The following is a 20,110-nucleotide window of genomic DNA, read 5'->3' as shown; positions in this document are numbered from 1 at the left end:
CTTTGATGAATGAGAGTGCTAGTAAATTAACCTTATCCATAAATAGTAGTCTTCCATAATTATGGTGTTCCTCTTCACAGAGGTTGCACCTAAATGGATTTAATAACAGTTGCAGTATATTTCCAAAACGTTTTAAAAGATAAAAAATGGCTATTCTTATAGGGTTACGCACTACACTATGCCGAAACATATTCATTTTTAGGTAATACGATAAAGTTTAAAACAGAATATTGAAAATCATGCCCTGTAATTGACTGTAAGTTAAACTATTTAATACAGAAGATTTTTTTCACTATGTTTCTAATGTGCATATACATATACTTAATAAGTGAATATATGCTTTACAGGTTGTGCTGTTAGTATGGTCGGTAGTGGTGTTGTAAGTTCGCCTGGGTATGGCACCGTTAAAAGTTATCCGGATCTCATGGAATGCTCATGGACCTTATATGCTCCTTCAGCTGAACGCAGTGTTACAGTAATATTTGATTACTTTGACCTGGAACAGATGGACACAGTAACGGTATGTAGTGTCAGATTATCTGTTTCAATAAAAAAATGATTGGCAGTTGGCTGTTGGTATTGAAGCATATACAGTGTAACTTCCGAAAACCGAACGACCTCCGGACCAGCCTAAAAGTTCCGTATTTGGAAGTTTCCGGAATTCAGAAGTTTGAAAATTTGTAGGCAAAGTGGACATGGTGCACAAGAGTTATGTTTTCTTATATGCAGGATGAAGGAGATTATTATCCTTTATAACTTTACAAGCTTATATAAAGTAATTGATTGATTGATTGATTGATTGATTGATTGATCAATTAATTAATTACAAACATTAAGGATAATAAATACATAAATAATAATTATAAAAAAACAATATACATGTATCTGTAATAATAGCATTTACGCAAACATTTTCCACTTAATTTTAACATCTTTGGAGTCCAGAGTTTGTCAATATTTAATTAATGTTGATAATTAACTAAATCAATTAAAACACAGGTTTTTCTTTCATTCAAACAGAAGGCAAGTTTCTCACACGTAAGATATTTAATTCATCACGTTTTCAGCAACTGAATACAAATGAAAGTAATCGCCGGTTTCTTTCTTACTTTTACATCAAATGATCATTGTGATTAAAAAGCATGTCAAAATAAATGACAGCTGCTAATAGATAAACAAAAGGACATGTTGTTAACTTGCCACAGGCGTTTTTGGATTAACAGGTGACACTTTTAATCTGGCAAATATTTTGCTGTTCGGTTTTCGGAAGTCAATTTTAGTGTTAAAATTTATACAGTCTTTCAAAAATCGTCCGGTTTTCAGAATTCAGAAGTTCCAGTTTTCAGAGGTTAAAAATATATAGAAATAAGAACAGAAAAAACGGGACCTTGAGTTTCGTGCGGTTTTCAAAGGTTTCCGGTTTTCAGAAGGTCCGGTTTTCGGAAGTTCCACTGTAGTACTAAAGTAGAACACATGAGATTGGTTTATATAGTATTACATGACAATGATTGTGTTAAAGTTTCTACCGTCACTCTGTTAAACATATCGTACATGCTTTATTCAATGAGATTTTAACATGTTTTTCAAACACTTTCTGGAATAAGAATCATTCTACTATGACTAACAATGCTTTTATCATCACAACGGTGTTATGTTGACATTACGTCAACGTGATATTTAGCGCCATGTACGCATCAAGAAAAAAGTGCTTTCAAATTTCATGAAATATTTTACTTAATAACATGTTTTAAACGAAATGTCACATTGCACAAATGTTTTGATTAATTTATACACATACCAAATTAGTTATTCGCTTTGCTGAATAATTCGCAATAATTTTTGCTCGAAACTGAATTCTGCCACAAGACGTATTACCGTTTCCGGTCCTAGCGTGTTTTAACAAATACCTACTATTGGCGCCATGCTTGCGCGAAGAAACAGTTCCATCGTTTTTGATATATATTTTACAATAAAGAACATATTAGATCGAAATAATTTATAGCAAAACAGTGCTTTATCACTATTTATACACCAGGGCGGTTATACGTCATCCGAAATAATTTCACTCGGGCTGCGCCCACGTGAAATTATTACGCCCAACGTATAACCGCCCATCCTGTATAAATAGTGATAAAGCACCGTTTTGCTATAAATTATTTCTCAATTAATTCTACCGATGAAAAATTAGCATATTAACATCATTTCCTCCATCTCAAGTATATTCTAGATTTTCTATAATTTTTGTTCGCAGTTTGTTCTACTAAACATTTTTTCAGGTCACACAATCTAATGGCACTGTGTCTAGTCACACGGGATCATCCCTACATAAACAGTCGTTCACATCAGAGAGTTACATCACTCTGGCAATGTCCACCAGCTCCCTAGATAACAGTCCTGGATTTCTGGCATCATTTTCTCCTGGTAAAATACAATTTTTTTCTGTCTCGTGATCGATTGTGCAAAACGAGAATGGATTTTTAAATTCTTACTGTCTGCTATATAAATTTGTTTGAATTAATTGGGGGTCTAATTCCTGATAAAGTCACACATCTGAGTTATTGTGTCTCATTAGCACACATTATTGTAACTTATTACATAAACAAGTGAACCCTTATCTAAGAAAAAAATGTATTAGTGAAGTGTTATATACCCTTATGCTTGTATAACAGGTTTAACTTAAACCTTCATTACTCAAGGGAGACAACCTGTTTTATACTGTTTGGCAGAATGTTATTTGTTGATTGTATTCCAAAGAATTGGAAAATTATCTGCAATACAGATAGCGCAGTCATGTGTGTAACATTCCTGAAATTGTTTTGTTTGATGTGTCATATTTCTAAATATTTTTGCAAAATTTTAGAAATTTCTAGATATTTTTTAAAAGTCACGATATCCTTGGAGAAATATGTTGATAAAGCAGCTGATGATTTTTTCAAAATGGAACTGTCTGAAGGAAAGCACATGGAAAAAAACTAACATTCAGACAGCACGACTACCTGGCCCGTTGAATAACAGCTGTTTTGCAGTTTTTCAACAGAGAAGAAAAACCCAAATAATAGTAAAATGTGGGACTCAAACTCATTTCAATAAATTAATCAACATTTTTACATTACTTTGATTTGTAGCTTTATGTTAACACTGCACTACTTTTCCGTCAGCATTTTTTCTTGTCTTTTGCATTTAAAATTGTCAGTGAGTTGTTTTTTTCTAGTTAATAAATTGTACGAGGATATCTAATGTGCTTCTCTCCATTAATAACAGACTAAGCTGATCTTTGATACGTAAGACCTGGTTGTTTCACTGTAGTAATAATGCATGACTTTTTTATGGGTAGAGGTAAGAAATGTAGGATTTGCAGGATTTCGACAAGTCGTACTCTAACCGTACTATAATGTTTTAGCAGAGTTGTCTTCGTTTTCACTGGATCATTTTTCTCAGCCCGAATAACACTTTCAATATGATCCTGTATATTATAGTAATACTGATAATAGATATAACAACAACAATTAAGCCTTTATTCAAAGAGTAATACCTCATTGGACAAAATCAGTCTTCCTTGAATATTTGTTTCCAGAATGCGAACTTTGATGGTGTTCACTTATATATGTCTAAAATATGTTTAGTTAAATGAACCATATTTTTATTGTGAGTACAAAGTTACATACATATATGATTGAATGCATTGAAATTAGATAAAGTGTACATGTATTAGGCAAAATGGTTCACCCTCAGGTTCTCTCAACAGCAGCAACAGGTCGTCCCTCTAAAATATGTAGTGCATACTTGAAGTTAGTGTTTTACGTGAAAGTGTCTAAATTACAGGATGTCCGGTACTAAATGCGGAAGGTTACGTTTTATCGTCTGAATCATTTGACTTTGGAGACCAAGTGACAGTGTCATGCGCAGAAGGCTATTATTTTGGAGCAGGGTATGGCCAAGAAATATCGTTGTCCTGCGAATCAGGAGGTTATTGGGACAGGCAAGCTATTCCAACATGTTCCCGTAAGTAGACCTTACTGTTGTTACCACTTTTATATAGGTAAGGAAGTTGCTGGGGGTCCTGTAACCGTGAATATTTGTTGTAACCGGACCTCTAGACTCGGGAGTCCAGAGGTCCTGTTACTGGACTCTAGCTGACCTGTACAGGGCAAGCCAGAGGTCCGGTAATCAATATGAATACTGAGAACAGTATTTACAAAGAGCTAGGAGACTGTACTGATTTTTTTCTTGAGAGACTGTAATTGTTTTTCTTGGGACTGATGAATTAAAATACAGTCAAGACTGTTTTAAGAGACCGATTTTGGGAAGCAGCGATAAAGGTCACATATGACAGGGAGTCTCTTAAAACAGTCTCACTTAACAGGATGACGTTGGTTTCATATATTTTTCCAATTAAAGTACATGAATGTCGGATACTTATATATTGGCCTCTTTTAAGGTAGTAGTGGAAAATGATTAAATACTATTTCTTTAATTGCATATTGATAAAATATAAATTTCAAATAATTTGCATCATTCATATGATGTTGATAAAACAAATTTAAGCTCATGATCTGGCAAGAAAATAAAGGGGAGCAGTAAAATATAAATATTCCATTTGAACTATTTACACACTGAGGTTTATGATATTTATATTTTTGTGTACTAATTGTTCATTGACATTTATTTGATTATTGACTGCATCTTTAATCTGTGTTTACTTCGTTGTTTCCTGTTTAATACCGCCATATTTTTGTTTCACCAGGAATAAAGTTAATTTATGCACCGACTCCGAATTCTTCAGCGACTTTATAAGCTGGTTTTCCCTAATCGAGCAATTCAAGTGCCTAAACATGCTGTTCTAATTTCAAAACAGTTCTTTTTTATGTTTTTCATCAGCCATTTTTTGTAAACAAATAAGTTCTCATCTCAAACAACTTCACGCGAGATAAAGAATGGTAACTCTATCGTGTAAAATCTTGTGAGGGAGCGTCTCAAAGTCGCTGAAAACGGTCTAAATATCGATTCGGAAGCCTGATTTCACAGTCGCTTGTCGCGTAAGGCAGGGGGTTGCTTAGTTCAGACTCTTTTAATAGTAAATTGCGTCCGGAGCATAAAATAGGGCCGCATATGACAGGGAGCCGCTAAATTCAGGGGGTCATTAAGGCAGTCTCGACTGTAATAAATTAACTTAATTTTTTCTTTAGTATTTAAAATATGGACTGTGCTCATGCATGCATGAATTGTTGAATTCGTTTTACTGCTTGAGTAAATAGATAATGGTAACCGGACCACTAGACCTGGAGTCTAGAGGTCCGGTAAGCAATATACAACTGAAATACCAGTGTATAAGGTAATTTTTGGTAGCTATGATTATAATTGTCATAAAGTGGCATTTATTACATAATATATTTTGTAAATATTTTATGTATTATAAGCTCTCACTGGTGCTCGATGATATGAAATTTTAACAGCGATTTGATCATCATTTCCAGTAGTCTCAGTTATTAATTTACTCAAGCAGTAAAATGAATTCAACAATTCCTGAAAAAAATCCATGTCTTAAATACTGAAGAAAACATTAGGTTTATTATTTTTATTCATCAGTCCCGAGAAAAACAAGAAAAACAATTTAATCTTCCGATTAAGGCGTACAAAAAATACTAATTATTTGTCGAATTTGCAATCGTAGTTTTCCCAGGATTAAGAAATTGTAAATACATGTACTTCTGTTTCCTGTGACTTACCATGTAATTAAAACAATGAGAAAAATACAAGAACAAACTTGAAATCATCTGCCGTTTTTAAAGATAAAATATTGTCTGCTCTTTGTAATACAGTGTAACTTCCGAAAACCGAACGACCTCCGGACCAGCCTAAAAGTTCCGTATTTGGAAGTTTCCGGAATTCAGAAGTTTGAAAATTTGTAGGCAAAGTGGACATGGTGCACAAGAGTTATGTTTTCTTATATGCAGGATGAAGGAGATTATTATCCTTTATAACTTTACAAGCTTATATAAAGTAATTGATTGATTGATTGATTGATTGATTGATTGATCAATTAATTAATTACAAACATTAAGGATAATAAATACATAAATAATAATTATAAAAAAACAATATACATGTATCTGTAATAATAGCATTTACGCAAACATTTTCCACTTAATTTTAACATCTTTGGAGTCCAGAGTTTGTCAATATTTAATTAATGTTGATAATTAACTAAATCAATTAAAACACAGGTTTTTCTTTCATTCAAACAGAAGGCAAGTTTCTCACACGTAAGATATTTAATTCATCACGTTTTCAGCAACTGAATACAAATGAAAGTAATCGCCGGTTTCTTTCTTACTTTTACATCAAATGATCATTGTGATTAAAAAAGCATGTCAAAATAAATGACAGCTGCTAATAGATAAACAAAAGGACATGTTGTTAACTTGCCACAGGCGTTTTTGGATTAACAGGTGACACTTTTAATCTGGCAAATATTTTGCTGTTCGGTTTTCGGAAGTCAATTTTAGTGTTAAAATTTATACAGTCTTTCAAAAATCGTCCGGTTTTCAGAATTCAGAAGTTCCAGTTTTCAGAGGTTAAAAATATATAGAAATAAGAACAGAAAAAACGGGACCTTGAGTTTCGTGCGGTTTTCAAAGGTTTCCGGTTTTCAGAAGGTCCGGTTTTCGGAAGTTCCACTGTACAATTCTCAGTATTCATATTGATTATCGGACCTCTGACCTGTCCTAGTGTAGAGGGCCTGCTTTAAGTGCGGGAGTTGTGGGTTCACACACTGGCCGCATCATGCCAAAGACATGAAAAATGGTAATAGTAGCTTCATCTCTTGGTGCTCTTAACAGCATAAGAGGGTAGTTCTAGGACTGGTCAGCCTGGTGTTGGTGCGGAAGGTTAAACCTCTATATAGGTAGGTCACAACACAGTTATGTTTGTACAGATGGAAAGAGGTACTCTAGATTTCATTCAAAAGGTCAGACACGCCTTTGCTATGTCAGACCCTTAGACAAAACAATTACTATGACGGGGATGATTATTATCTGAACCTAACTGGTACTGGACTGGACAAGTATGTAATGGTTGACTTGATATGCTGTGACCAGAGCTTGATATACTGTGACCAGAGCTTGATATGCTGTGACAAGAGCTTGATGTGCTGTGACCAGAGCTTGATATGCTGTGACCAGAGCTTGATATGCTGTGACCAGAGCTTGATATACTGTGACCAGAGCTTGATATGCTGTGACCAGAGCTTGATATACTGTGACCAGAGCTTGATATACAGTGACCAGAGCTTGATATACTGTGACCAGAGCTTGATATACTGTGACCAGAGCTTGATATGCTGTGACCAGAGCTTGATATACAGTGACCAGAGCTTGATATGCTGTGACCAGAGCTTGATATACAGTGACCAGAGCTTGATATGCTGTGACCAGAGCTTGATATACTGTGACCAAAGCTTGATATACTGTGACCAGAGCTTGATATGCTGTGACCAGAGCTTGATATGCTGTGACCAGAGCTTGATATACTGTGACCAGAGCTTGATATACAGTGACCAGAGCTTGATATGCTGTGACCAGAGCTTGATATGCTGTGACCAGAGCTTGATATACTGTGACCAGAGCTTGATATGCTGTGACCAGAGCTTGATATGCTGTGACCAGAGCTTGATATGCTGTGACCAGAGCTTGATATGCTGTGACCAGAGCTTGATATCCTGTGACCAGAGCTTGATATGCTGTGACCAGAGCTTGATTTGCTGTGACCAGAGCTTGATATGCTGTGACCAGAGCTTGATATACAGTGACCAGAGCTTGATATGCTGTGACCAGAGCTTGATATGCTGTGACCAGAGCTTGATATGCTGTGACCAGAGCTTGATATGCTGTGACCAGAGCTTGATATGCTGTGACCAGAGCTTGATATGCTGAGAACAGAGCTTGATATGCTGAGAACAGAGCTTGATATGCTGTGACCAGAGCTTGATATGATGTGACCAGAGCTTGATATGCTGTGACCAGAGCTTGATATGCTGAAGACAGAGCTTGATATGCTGTGACCAGAGCTTGCTATACTGTGACCAGAGCTTGATATACTGTGACCAGAGCTTGATATGCTGAGAACAGAGCTTGATTTGCTGTGACCAGAGCTTGATTTGCTGTGACCAGAGCTTGATATGCTGTGACCAGAGCTTGATATACTGTGACCAGAGTTTGATATACTGAGACCAGAGCTTGATATGCTGTGACCAGAGCTTGATATACTGTCACCAGAGTTTGATATACTGAGAACAGAGCTTGATATGCTGTGACCAGAGCTTGATATACTGTCACCAGAGTTTGATATACTGAGACCAGAGCTTGATATGCTGTGACCAGAGCTTGATATACTGTGACCAGAGCTTGATATAGCTTGATATACTGTGACCAGAGCTTGATATGCTGTGACCAGAGCTTGATATGCTGTGACCAGAGCTTGATATACTGTCACCAGAGTTTGATATACTGAGACCAGAGCTTGATATGCTGTGACCAGAGCTTGATATACTGTGACCAGAGCTTGATATGCTGTGACCAGAGCTTGATATACTGTGACCAGAGCTTGATATGCTGTGACGAGAGCTTGATATGTTGAGAACAGAGCTTGATATGCTGAGAACAGAGCTTGATATGCTGAGTCTGTAAGATGATGTAATTTTATAGAAAGTTATTAACAGTATTAGAACAAATATTTCTTTATTTATTTTACAGAGGGTAAATGTGGTCCCGCACCATCTATATAGGTAGGTCACAACACAGTTATGTTAGTACAGATGGAAAGAGATACTCTAGATTTCATTCAAAAGGTCAGACACGCCTTTGCTATGTCAGACCCTTAGACAAAACAATTACTATGACTGGGATGATTATTATCTGAACCTATCTGGTACTGGACTGGACAAGTATGTAATGGTTGACTTGATATGCTGTGACCAGAGCTTGATATACTGTGACCAGAGCTTGATATGCTATGACCAGAGCTTGATATGCTGTGACCAGAGCTTGATATACTGTGACCAGAGCTTGATATGCTGTGACCAGAGCTTGATTTGCTGTGACCAGAGCTTGATATGCTGTGACCAGAGCTTGATTTGCTGTGACCAGAGCTTGATATGCTGTGACCAGAGCTTGATATGCAGTGACCAGAGCTTGATATGCAGTGACCAGAGCTTGATATGCTGTGACCAGAGCTTGATATGCTGTGACCAGAGCTTGATTTGCTGTGACCAGAGCTTGATATGCTGTGACCAGAGCTTGATATGCTGAGAACAGAGCTTGATATGCTGAGAACAGAGCTTTATATACTGTGACCAGAGCTTGATATGCTGAGAACAGAGCTTGATATGCTGTGACCAGAGCTTGATATGCTGAGAACAGAGCTTGATATGCTGTGACCAGAGCTTGATATGCTGTGACCAGAGCTTGATATGTGAGAACAGAGCTTGATATGCTGAGCTTGATATGCTGAGAACAGAGCTTGATATGCTGAGACCAGAGCTTGATATGCTGTGACCAGAGCTGTGACCAGAGCTTGATATGCTGTGACCAGAGCTTGATATGCTGAGAACAGAGCTTGATATGCTGTGACCAGAGTTTGATTTGCTGTGACCAGAGCTTGATTTGCTGTGACCAGAGCTTGATATGCTGTGACCAGAGCTTGATATACTGTCACCAGAGTTTGATATACTGAGAACAGAGCTTGATATGCTGTGACCAGAGCTTGATATACTGTCACCAGAGTTTGATATACTGAGACCAGAGCTTGATATGCTGTGACCAGAGCTTGATATACTGTGACCAGAGCTTGATATGCTGTGACCAGAGCTTGATATGCTGAGAACAGAGCTTGATATGCTGAGAACAGAGCTTGATATGCTGAGTCTGTAAGATGATGTAATTTTATAGAAAGTTATTAACAATATAAGAACAAATATTTCTTTATTTATTTTACAGAGGGTAAATGTGGTCCCGCACCATTCATAGACAACGGCAACATAGTTTCGTCAGATGGTTCTCTGGGAGGTGACAACACTGTCTACGAGTGTTACCCCGGGTTTACACTCCTAGGAAGTTCCTCAATTCGATGTCTGGCAAACAACAGCTGGGAACTGCCACCATCATGTGTTTGTATGTATTTATTAAGAAGGGTGCAATTTTATATCTGTACATGTACTTGTGCAGTAAACCCATATAGACATTTGTCTGTTTTTATTTAGTGAATCTCTCGCTACCAGTAAATTAACACGTTTGAAACATTCAAGTTTGTTTTACAGGTACTACTGAATGTGTATGGCTATAATTAATGAAAAGTTTGAAATGTTTTGAATTTTAGCAGGTACATTTAACAAATGTCAGTACAAGTATGACATTTAATTAAATAATATGGTAACAGAATATAGATTTCTTGTTAATCCTGTTATCTTGATGAAATAAGATAAAGCTTGCCATCCTTGGGTTATTGACCATAGAAGGGAATTATTAATAAGTCTGAATAAATAACACAGATGCTTTACATATGTGAATTTATTTGAAAGTGTTCTGAAAGAAGGCCTTTATTAAGTGCACTAAATTTTTCTTTGGACAGCCTATTGATAAATCTCTCTCTTTACGCTATTTTTTTCCAGATTTAGTAATGACTTTAGGAATTGCAATGTAAAGAAATTTTAAAGTGATTCTGTGCATTTTAAGAACTATTTTCTTTCAGTCAATATGTAGAAAACTCTCAAAAGCTCCAGCCATGCTAAGGAATTTAGTGTAATTTATATCAAACACTTGATAAGGATCCTATATGACTGCCTGTGCAAGACACAGGTCTTACTCAGGCAAACATGTTCATTTTTTTCCTGCCTTTGTTATTATTGCAACCTTTTCCAACATAATGCACACACTAAGATTATTATCTTTTCCCTAACACAGGTTAAAAGCCTCAAGTTGACAAAATTAAGGTCCATTGACTTACCTGTAAGAAAATAGGGCCTGTTTTACAGCTGTAAAACATCTCTAAAAGACCCGAGTTTTGAAATAACAGCTGTAAAAGACATTCAGGTGGATTTATGACCAGAAATACAATTGAAATTTACAGGTGTAAAACATGCAGGTTTTAGAAATACAGCTGTACAAATACAGTTGGAAGTTACAGGTGCTGTAAAGTGGCCATGTCTCAAAGTTACAGCTGTAACTTTTTTGGAAGGAAATATGAGTATTGTCAGCCATCTTTTATGAATTTTGGCGGGATATAACTGAAATTTATTTAGACACTACATCTTAATTTTGGAATTTAAAGCGGTATGGAGTAAGTGCAAATGTTTTTTTCACTATGTAATATAGTTGTAAAAGGACATATGTATGTGCATATACATTAATCATTTACACTGCATTTGATGCCAATACGTTTAAAAGAAATAATTGCAAGATTGTTGTTTGCTTGAAGTTTTCATGACAAAGAAAGAATTATAAACAAGATCTGATACGTAGTTTATACTTTTAATCCTACTCTTGAATTTAGCAATTGCAACATTGTGAACATATTACATATTGTTCTTTATTTACTCGAATGTTTATTTTGTCATTATTTACTCGAATGTTTATTTTGTCATTTTTATAGTAATTGCTACCCTTTCGAGAGAATTTCAATTCATCCTTAAACATTTTGGACCTCTTCTTTTGTCCCTTAAAAATGCGCTCTTTTTCAACAGCTATTACATTTGTATATATATATAGCTGTAACTTTTAGGCATATTTACAACTGGAACTTTTAGACATATTTACAGCTGTAACTTTTAAGCATATTAACAGCTGTAACTTTTAGGCATATTAACAGCTGTAACTTTTAGGCATATTAACAGCTGTAACTTTTAGGCATATTTACAGCTGTTACTTTTTCATTTTCACAGCTGTAAATTTTTACAACTGAATCTCATTTACATAATTCAAACTGTTTTACAGCTGTAAATTGAAATCTACAGCTGTAAAATCAATGTTGTTATATAAAATCTGCAGATGTAAATTTGAAATAATCATGACTGTGTAATTTTGAACAACAAAATAGGTCTTTTACAGCACAGGTTAGACATAAAAAACGTTTTTTGCATCATTCTGTTACTGAGGTATAAGGGGAAATACCACAGTTGCCTATATGTATATAGGGCCAAAAATTTCCTACGGGCAGATTTTCTTTAAACTTTGTGTACTGACTGGGAAACAAGTTTTAAACAGAAATATGTATCAAAAATCATAGGTACCCAGGCTTGATCTTGAATATCTGCCCTTGAATTATATAACATTTCTGTTTTTGATTTTGATTCTCTGTCAGTATACACAGTTTAAAGAAGAATCTCTTTCTGTAAGAACATTTTTGCCCCATGTCAATATAGAGACTGTGGCAAATGTCCTGAACTATGAACATGACAAAATTATACCGCAAAGTCCTAGTTTTTCCCAAGGACCAAATTTCTTTAAACTTCGTATGCTGACTCCTCATGAAGTCTGAAATGAAATAAAATTTAAAATACACAGTTCTCTTGCCATGATCTTGAATTATCTGCCCTTTGAAAATTGGATTTTTTAGTATTTTCTGATTTTCAAGGGCAGATAATTCAAGATCAGGCATGGGTACCTATGATTTTTAGCTCACCTGAGCACAGAGTGCTCAAAGGTGAGCTTTGTGATCGCCCTGTGTCCATCGTCCATCGTCGTCTGTCCGTCGGCGTCGTCAACAATTTGACTGTTAACACTCTAGAGATTACAATTTTGGCCCAATCTTAATGAAACTTGTTCAGAATGTTACTCTCAATAAAATCTTTGACGTGTTCGATATTGGGTCATCTGGGATAAAAAACTAGGTCACCAGGTCAAATCAAAGGAAAAAATTGTTAACACTCTAGAGGTCACATTTTTGGCCCAATCTTAACGAAACTTGGTCAGAATGTTATCCTCAATAAAATCTTGGACGAGTTTGATATTGGGTCATCTGGGGTCAAAAACAAGGTCACCAGGTCAAATCAAAGGAAAAGCTTGTTAATACCCTAGAGGTCACAATTTTGGCCTAATCTTAATGAAACTTGGTCAGAATGTTATTCTCAATAAATTCTTGGACAATTTGATATTGGGTTATCTGGGGTCAAAAACCAGGTCACAAGGTCAGATCAAAGAAAAAGCTTCTTAACACTGTAGAGGCCACATTTATGACTGTATCATCATGAAACTTGGTCAGAATGTTAATCTTGATGATTTAAAGGTCCTCATTGAATCTGGATTATGTAGGATCAAAAACTAGGTCACCAGGTCAGATCAAAGGAAAAGCTTGTTAACACTGCCGAGGCCACATTTATGACCATATCTTAATGAAACTTGGTCAGAATGTTAATCTTGATGATCTATAGGTCACAATCAAATCTGGGTTAGATGGAATCAAAAACTAGGTCACTAGGTCAAATCAAAGGAAAAGCTTGTTCACACTCTAGAGGCCACATTTATGACTATATCTTCATGAATCTTAGTCAGAATGTTAATCTTGTTGATCTTTAGGTCATGTTCGAATCTGGGTCATGTGGGTTCAAAAACTAGGTCATCGGGTCAAATCAAAGGAAAAGCTAGTTGACACTTTAGAGGCCACATTTATGTCCATATCATAATGAAACTTGGTCAGAATGTTAATCTTGATGATCTTTAGGTCAATAGGTCAGGTGAGCGATACAGGGCCTTCATGGCCCTCTTGTTAATAATTAAACTTGATTCTCAGTCAGTACACAAAGTTTAAGGAAATTCTGCCCGAAGGAAAATTTTTGCCTATATACATGTAGGCAACTGTAGGCAACTGTCCCATTTCCCCATAACAGAATAGAATTGAATATTTTTTGAAAAGTTGAGCTATTCTACTCACCCTGTCGTTGGCGTCAGCATCACACCTTGGTTAAAGTTTGCATGCAAAAACATACAGCTATCATTTAAAGGCATATAGCTTTGAAACTTAATTTTTCTTTTTCTAGGTCAATTACCAACCTCCCTGGTCAAGTTCCATAACTCTGTCATGTATTTTGAGCAAATTATACCCCCTTTTGGACTTAGAAAATCCTGGTTAAAGTTTTACATGCAAGTTACTATCTCCAAAACTAACTAAATTAAATGTAGATATTGAATTGAAACTTCACATGTGTCTTCAGGGTTATAAAAAATATAGTTGAGAGCATCAAGTCACATAACTCTGACCTGCATTTTGGCCAAATTATGCCCCTTTTGGACTTCGAAAATCCTGATTAAAGTTTTGCATGCAAGTACATACTGCTATTACTCAGAGGCAAATAGATTTGAAACTTATTTTTTCATTTTCTAGATCAATTACCAACCTCACTGGATCAGGTTCCATAACTCTGACATGTATTTTTGGTAAATTATGCCATCTTTTGGAAAATTCTGGTTAAAGTTTTGCATGCAAGTTATTATCTGCAGAACAAATGCAGATATTAAGTTGAAACTTCACATGTGCAATCGGGGTTATAAAACTAGTTGATAGCATTAAGTCTCATAACTCTGACATGCATTTTGGTCAAATTATGTCCCCTTTTGAACTTAAAACTCTTCAGATATTTTAACATTTTGGGTAATATTTTCCTGCTTCTGGGACAATATTTCGAATAGTCGAGCATTGGTTGTCTTACAGACAGCTCTTGTTTTATGGTGGCAGTCATATTGAATGACATGATGAAATCACAGATGCAGTTTACAATACCTGCTTTATATGAACTTAAAAAGTAGTCTGTCAGCACCTGTTGAGTTAAGGCAGGGTGACGTGGAAAGCCAAAATTTAAACAGCAGACTGATTTTAGTGTGGAAGGATAAAAGGTGATCTTCTGCCAGGATAAATTGTCTTTCCCCGCTATGTTGGCAAAAATAAAATACTCAAACAGTAAAGGTTTTTTATTTACAATCGCTAATATCAATCTCCAGCTGTTAAAAAAAATGATTTTAATATGGAGGCATGTCTATTTAACCTTCTAAATTTCTACAATTGACTAGTCTGTCATTCAATTTGGACAGTACCACTTATTATCTGAAGGCGTGTTCACTGAAAATTTACTGACTGAATAGCGAACAGTGTAGACCTTGATCAGCCTGCATGAATGTTCAGGCTGATCTTGGTCTGCACTGGTCGCAAAGGCAAAACACTTGCCACCAGCAGGTTAAAGTTTAATGAAAATTTAATGTTTGTACCGCCACTAATACATGATAGTAGCTAATCACAGTTGAAGTGCACTTGTCTATTATTTTTTTTAGCTCACCTGTCACAAAGTGACAAGGTGAGCTTTTGTAATCGCACAGCGTCCGTCGTCCGTCTGTGTGTCCGTCCGTCCGTGCGTAAACGTTTGCTTGTGACCACTCTAGAGGTCACATTTTTCAAGGGGTCTTTATGAAAATTGGTCAGAATGTTCAGCTTGATAATATCTAGGTCAAGTTGGAAACTGGGTCACGTGCCATCAAAAACTAGGTCAGTAGGTCTAAAAATAGAAAAACATTGTGACCTCTCTAGAGGCTATATTTTTCATAAGATGTTCATGAAAATTGTTCAGAATGTTCACCTTGATGATATCTAGGTCAAATTAGAAACTGGGTCACGTGCCATCAAAAACTAGGTCAGTAGGTTTAATAATAGAAAAACCTTGTGACCTCTCTAGAGGCCATATTTTTCATGGGATCTGTATGAAAGTTGGTCTGAATGTTCATCTTGATGATATCTAGGTCAAATTTGAAACTGGGTCACGTGCGGTCAAAATCTAGGTCAGTAGGTCTAAAAATAGAAAAACCTTGTGACCTCTCTAGAGGCCATACTTGTGAATGGATCTTCATAAAATTTGGTCAGAATGTTCACCTTGATGATACCTAGGTCAAGTTTGAAACTGGGTCACGTGCCATCAAAAACTAGGTCAGTAGGTCAAATAATAAAAAACCTTGTGACCTCTCTAGAGGCCATATTTTTCAATGCATCTTCATGAAAATTGGTCAGAATTTTTATCTTGATGATATCTAGGTCAAGTTCGAAACTGGGTCAACTGTGATCAAAAACTAGGTCAGTAGGGCTAAAAATAGAAAAACCTTGTGACCTCTCTAGAGGCCATACTTTCAAATTGATCTTCATGAAAATTGGTCAGAATGTTCACCTTGATGATATCTAGGTCAAGTTTGAAACTGGGTCACATGCGGTCAATAACTAGGTCAGTAGGTCAAATAATAATAAAACCTTGTGAACTCTCTCGAGGCCATATTTTTCATGGGATCTTCATGAAAGTTGGTCTGAATGTTCATCTTGATGATATCTAGGTCAAGTTTGAAACTGGGTCAGCTGCGATCAAAAACTAGATCAGTAGGTCTAAAAATAGAAAAACCTTGTGACCTCTCTAGAGGCCATACTTTTGAATGGATCTTCATGAAAATTGGTCAGAATTTTTATCTTGATGATATCTAGGTCAGGTTCAAAACTGGGTCACATGAGCTCAAAAACTAGGTCACTATGTCAAATAATAGAAAAAATGATGTCATACTCAGTTCAAAACTGGGTCATGTGGGGACAGGTGAGCGATTCAGGACCATCATGGTCCTCTTGTCTTGTGATATATTACAACTAATTTTTTGTCGAAATTTGTAGCAACTCCTTGCCAGACCATTTCAAGTGTTGCTCCCAACACTGATGCAGTTGTTTTGCTTGGTGACGGCGTGAACCACGGAAGTGTTGTTAACCTCACATGTAGTCAACAAAACGAGATTATAGGAGCACCTCTTGTGCAGTGTCAGTCTGGGTTATGGGATTTTATCCTAGAGTTCAACACATCCTATTGTGAACGTAAGTTCTTAAATATTATTATATATCAATCACTGTTAATATTTTTCTGTGGGAACATTCTGCCGATTGATTTAGATTTATCAAAAAAAAAAAAATTGACAGTTCCTTATAAATAAATAAATATAAATGCATTTTATCTATCATAAAAAAATAGATGGTTAAATCAATCATAAACCAACTGCTGATATATTTTGAAAGTCGTGTCTTTTTCCTTTAATGACAGTGATTTCTTGAAGTAAAAGTCATACAGTAATTTAGTATTTGAACGAAAGTGGGCTTGAATGAGTTTCACATTTAAGATGCACCATGAGAAAACCAACATAGTGCATTTGCAACCAGCATGGATCCTGACAAGTCTGTGCGGATCTGGCAGATCTGGATCCATGCTGGTCGCAAAGCCACTATGTTGGTTTTCTCATGGCACGGCTCATTTAGTAAAAGCAAAAGTGGCTTCTTATTTTGCAGGGATACCTTGTGAAACACCGGTAATCGAACATGCTGTCCTGTCACCTGACCCCGAGTATGTGCAGGGTCAAGAGGTCAATGTAACATGTATAGAAGGATATAATTTAGAAGGCGACCCAAGTTTCATTTGCGGGGAAGACAATGTTTTACCAGCATGCATAAGTAAGTAATTTAGAGTTTTATAGCTGTCAATGGATATGTATCTTATATGTCATAATGTAACATTTGAAGAATGTAAATAGATTAATCAAGTTAGGAGCTGCAGTGCTTTCCTTGAAATGTCTATTATTTCTTACACCAAATGAACATTAGATAAAAATTCTAACTGTTACCTTAGGTATGCTCACCTAACATCAGTAAACAACTGCACAGACAGATAAGAAAAACATTTACTGGTATTTTACTAGTCTAACAATTTATATTTAGTGTAAAGCAATGGTTCTCCTATCTTTTCAACCTAAACTTTTGCATATATACAATGTATATATGCATAGTAAATATGTAACCGAAATATAGAAATCAGCTTTTTAATAGAGATATATAAGATGAAATAAGTTTTACATGTTATTTCAGTTCAAGATTGTACATTGGAGGAGTTTGATCATGTTGTTCCGGTTGACAGCTCTGCACCGATGGTGTACATGTATGGAGACAGTGTGAACGTGACCTGTGAATACAGTTACTATCTGGAAAACATTGCTACAACACAGATGACTGTCACATGTCTTAGCACGGGCGACTGGAGTCACATGCCTATATGTTCAAGTAAGCTGACAAATCCATGTATTGTGAACAACATAAAACCAGAGTAAAAAAGTACTGTGAAAGCACATATTTTTGAGAGGTCAAAATTTCATGATTTTGGAATTTTGACTATATTTCGTGAGGTTTAATATTCGTAAAATTGTAAAAATGGTATCCTACTTGGATTAGCATTATGTGTATATTTATGCGAGGATTAATTTTTGCGAGATGTAGGGCCTTGCAAATATAGCAAAAATTAAAACCTCACGAAAATTTCTGCTTTTACAGTACTATAAAGAAAGAGTTTTGTGTAAACAACAGATGTTCATAAATTTAGATCATGAGTGCAGAGCAGATACTTGTATGGGATTTCACGTGCTCTTTGTGACAGATCATTGTTGGATGGCAGTACATGATACAGGAAGGAATCCTAGGTACATGCAGCCAATTATAATCAACAATATTATATACCCTTCTCAGTTGCGTTCATTTGATTGGTCGAAAGAGGTGCATGAGCGGGTCCGCAAAAAACACTAGCACTTTTGACCTGCAAAAGTGATAATGACTCTTCTGATATCACTTTTTCTTATATGTATGAAATATAGGCCAGTCAAATGAGTGCATTTGAGAAGGGCATATGATACAACAACTATAGACTTGTGTATCAGCCAATATCATTTTTTACAGGTCCGTAAAAACACATATTGTTCTCAACATAGGTCAATAACTGTATAATAAACAGTTACATAATATTGAGACTTGACATAACTAAAGAAAATTTCTTTGAAACAAACTAAAAGTTTGATATGTAACTCTAAGAAATGAGTAGCTTTTCAGATTATCTTTTTCCCCAGGTTTTTATCCTGTCTTAAACAATGAAGCAGAAATATTTAAATGTTTTGGTGTTGGCTTTGGGTTTGAAGAAATCTTACTCAAACTTATGACAGAGCACATTGGCTTTAACACGCATTTGTAGAATCTTTATTTATACATTTTATCCAGTAATGCCTGCCTTGCAAGGTAAAACTTGTTGTTAAACTTACACTTGTTGATTTGTAATGTTAACAAGGGTCTGTTTAGTGGTTGATTTAACAGCAGGTAACTCTAAACTGCTTAGGTTTCATCTTCTGGTTTTCCTCTTTCTTTTTAGCTCACCTGAACACAAAGTGCTCAGGGTGAGCTTTTGTGATTGCCCTGTGTCCGTCGTCCGTCGGCGGTGGCGGCGGCGACGTCATCAACAATTTGACTGTTAACACTCTAGAGGTCACAATTTTGGCCCAATTTTAATGAAACTTGGTCAGAATGTTGCCCTCAATAAAATCTTGGACTGGTTCTATATTGGGTCATCGGGGGTCAAAAACTAGGTCACCAGGTCAAATCAAAGGAAAAGCTTGTTAACACTCTAGAGGTCACATATTTAGCCCAATCTTAACGAAACTTGGTCAGAATGTTACCCTCAATAAAATCTTGGATGAGTTCGATATTGGGTCATCTAGAGTCAAAAACTAGGTCACCAGGTCAAATCAAAGGAAAGGCTTGTTAACACTCTAGAGATCACAATTTGGGCCCAATCTTAATAAAACTTGGTCAGAATGTTACCCTCAATAAATTCTTGGACGAGTTTGATATTGGGTCATCTGGGGTCATAAACTAGGTCACCAGGTCAAATCAAAGGAAAAACTTGTTAACACTGTAGAGGCCACATTTATGACTGTATCTTCATGAAACTTGGTCAGAATGTTAATCTTGATTATCTATAGGTCAAGTTCAAATCCGGATCAGGTGGGGTCAAAAACTAGGCTACAGGGTCAGATCAAAGGAAAAGCTAGTTTACACTGTAGAGGCCACATTTATGACCATATCTTAATGAAACTTGGTCAGAACGTTAATCTTGATGATCTATAGGTCAATAGGTCAGGTGAGCGATACAGGGCCTTCATGGCCCTCTTGTTGTTGTTACTTTTCCCAAATGTTAAGTTAAGCGCTTGAAAGCTCAAGTATGGCTAGCCTATCCTATACAGGGTTGTCA

At 36.0% G+C, this 20,110-nt stretch overlaps 1 protein-coding gene across 5 annotated transcripts in view; it reads left to right on the top strand.

Annotated features, from left to right (window-relative positions):
• Positions 1–20,110, top strand: part of LOC123561174 (uncharacterized) — a 138,769-nt gene that overhangs the window by 33,995 nt on the left and 84,664 nt on the right. For 4 of the 5 annotated variants that reach the window (XM_053516578.1, XM_053516580.1, XM_053516577.1 and 1 more), the window contains exons 13-20: positions 348–520; positions 2,277–2,421; positions 3,823–4,002; positions 9,993–10,166; positions 16,678–16,872; positions 17,338–17,499; positions 17,911–18,102; positions 19,084–19,101. In XM_053516578.1, coding sequence (XP_053372553.1) covers positions 348–520; positions 2,277–2,421; positions 3,823–4,002; positions 9,993–10,166; positions 16,678–16,872; positions 17,338–17,499; positions 17,911–18,102; positions 19,084–19,101 — 1,239 coding nt within the window. The remainder of the gene's footprint in view (positions 1–347; positions 521–2,276; positions 2,422–3,822; positions 4,003–9,992; positions 10,167–16,677; positions 16,873–17,337; positions 17,500–17,910; positions 18,103–19,083; positions 19,102–20,110) is intronic. The other variant, XM_053516579.1, reaches the window with a different exon arrangement.

The sequence above is a fragment of the Mercenaria mercenaria genome, chromosome 10 (assembly GCF_021730395.1).
Source record: "Mercenaria mercenaria strain notata chromosome 10, MADL_Memer_1, whole genome shotgun sequence".
Classification (NCBI taxonomy): domain Eukaryota; kingdom Metazoa; phylum Mollusca; class Bivalvia; order Venerida; family Veneridae; genus Mercenaria; species Mercenaria mercenaria.
The sequence above is the reverse complement of the archived record's forward strand: the minus strand, read 5'-3'. Positions and strand labels throughout refer to the sequence as shown.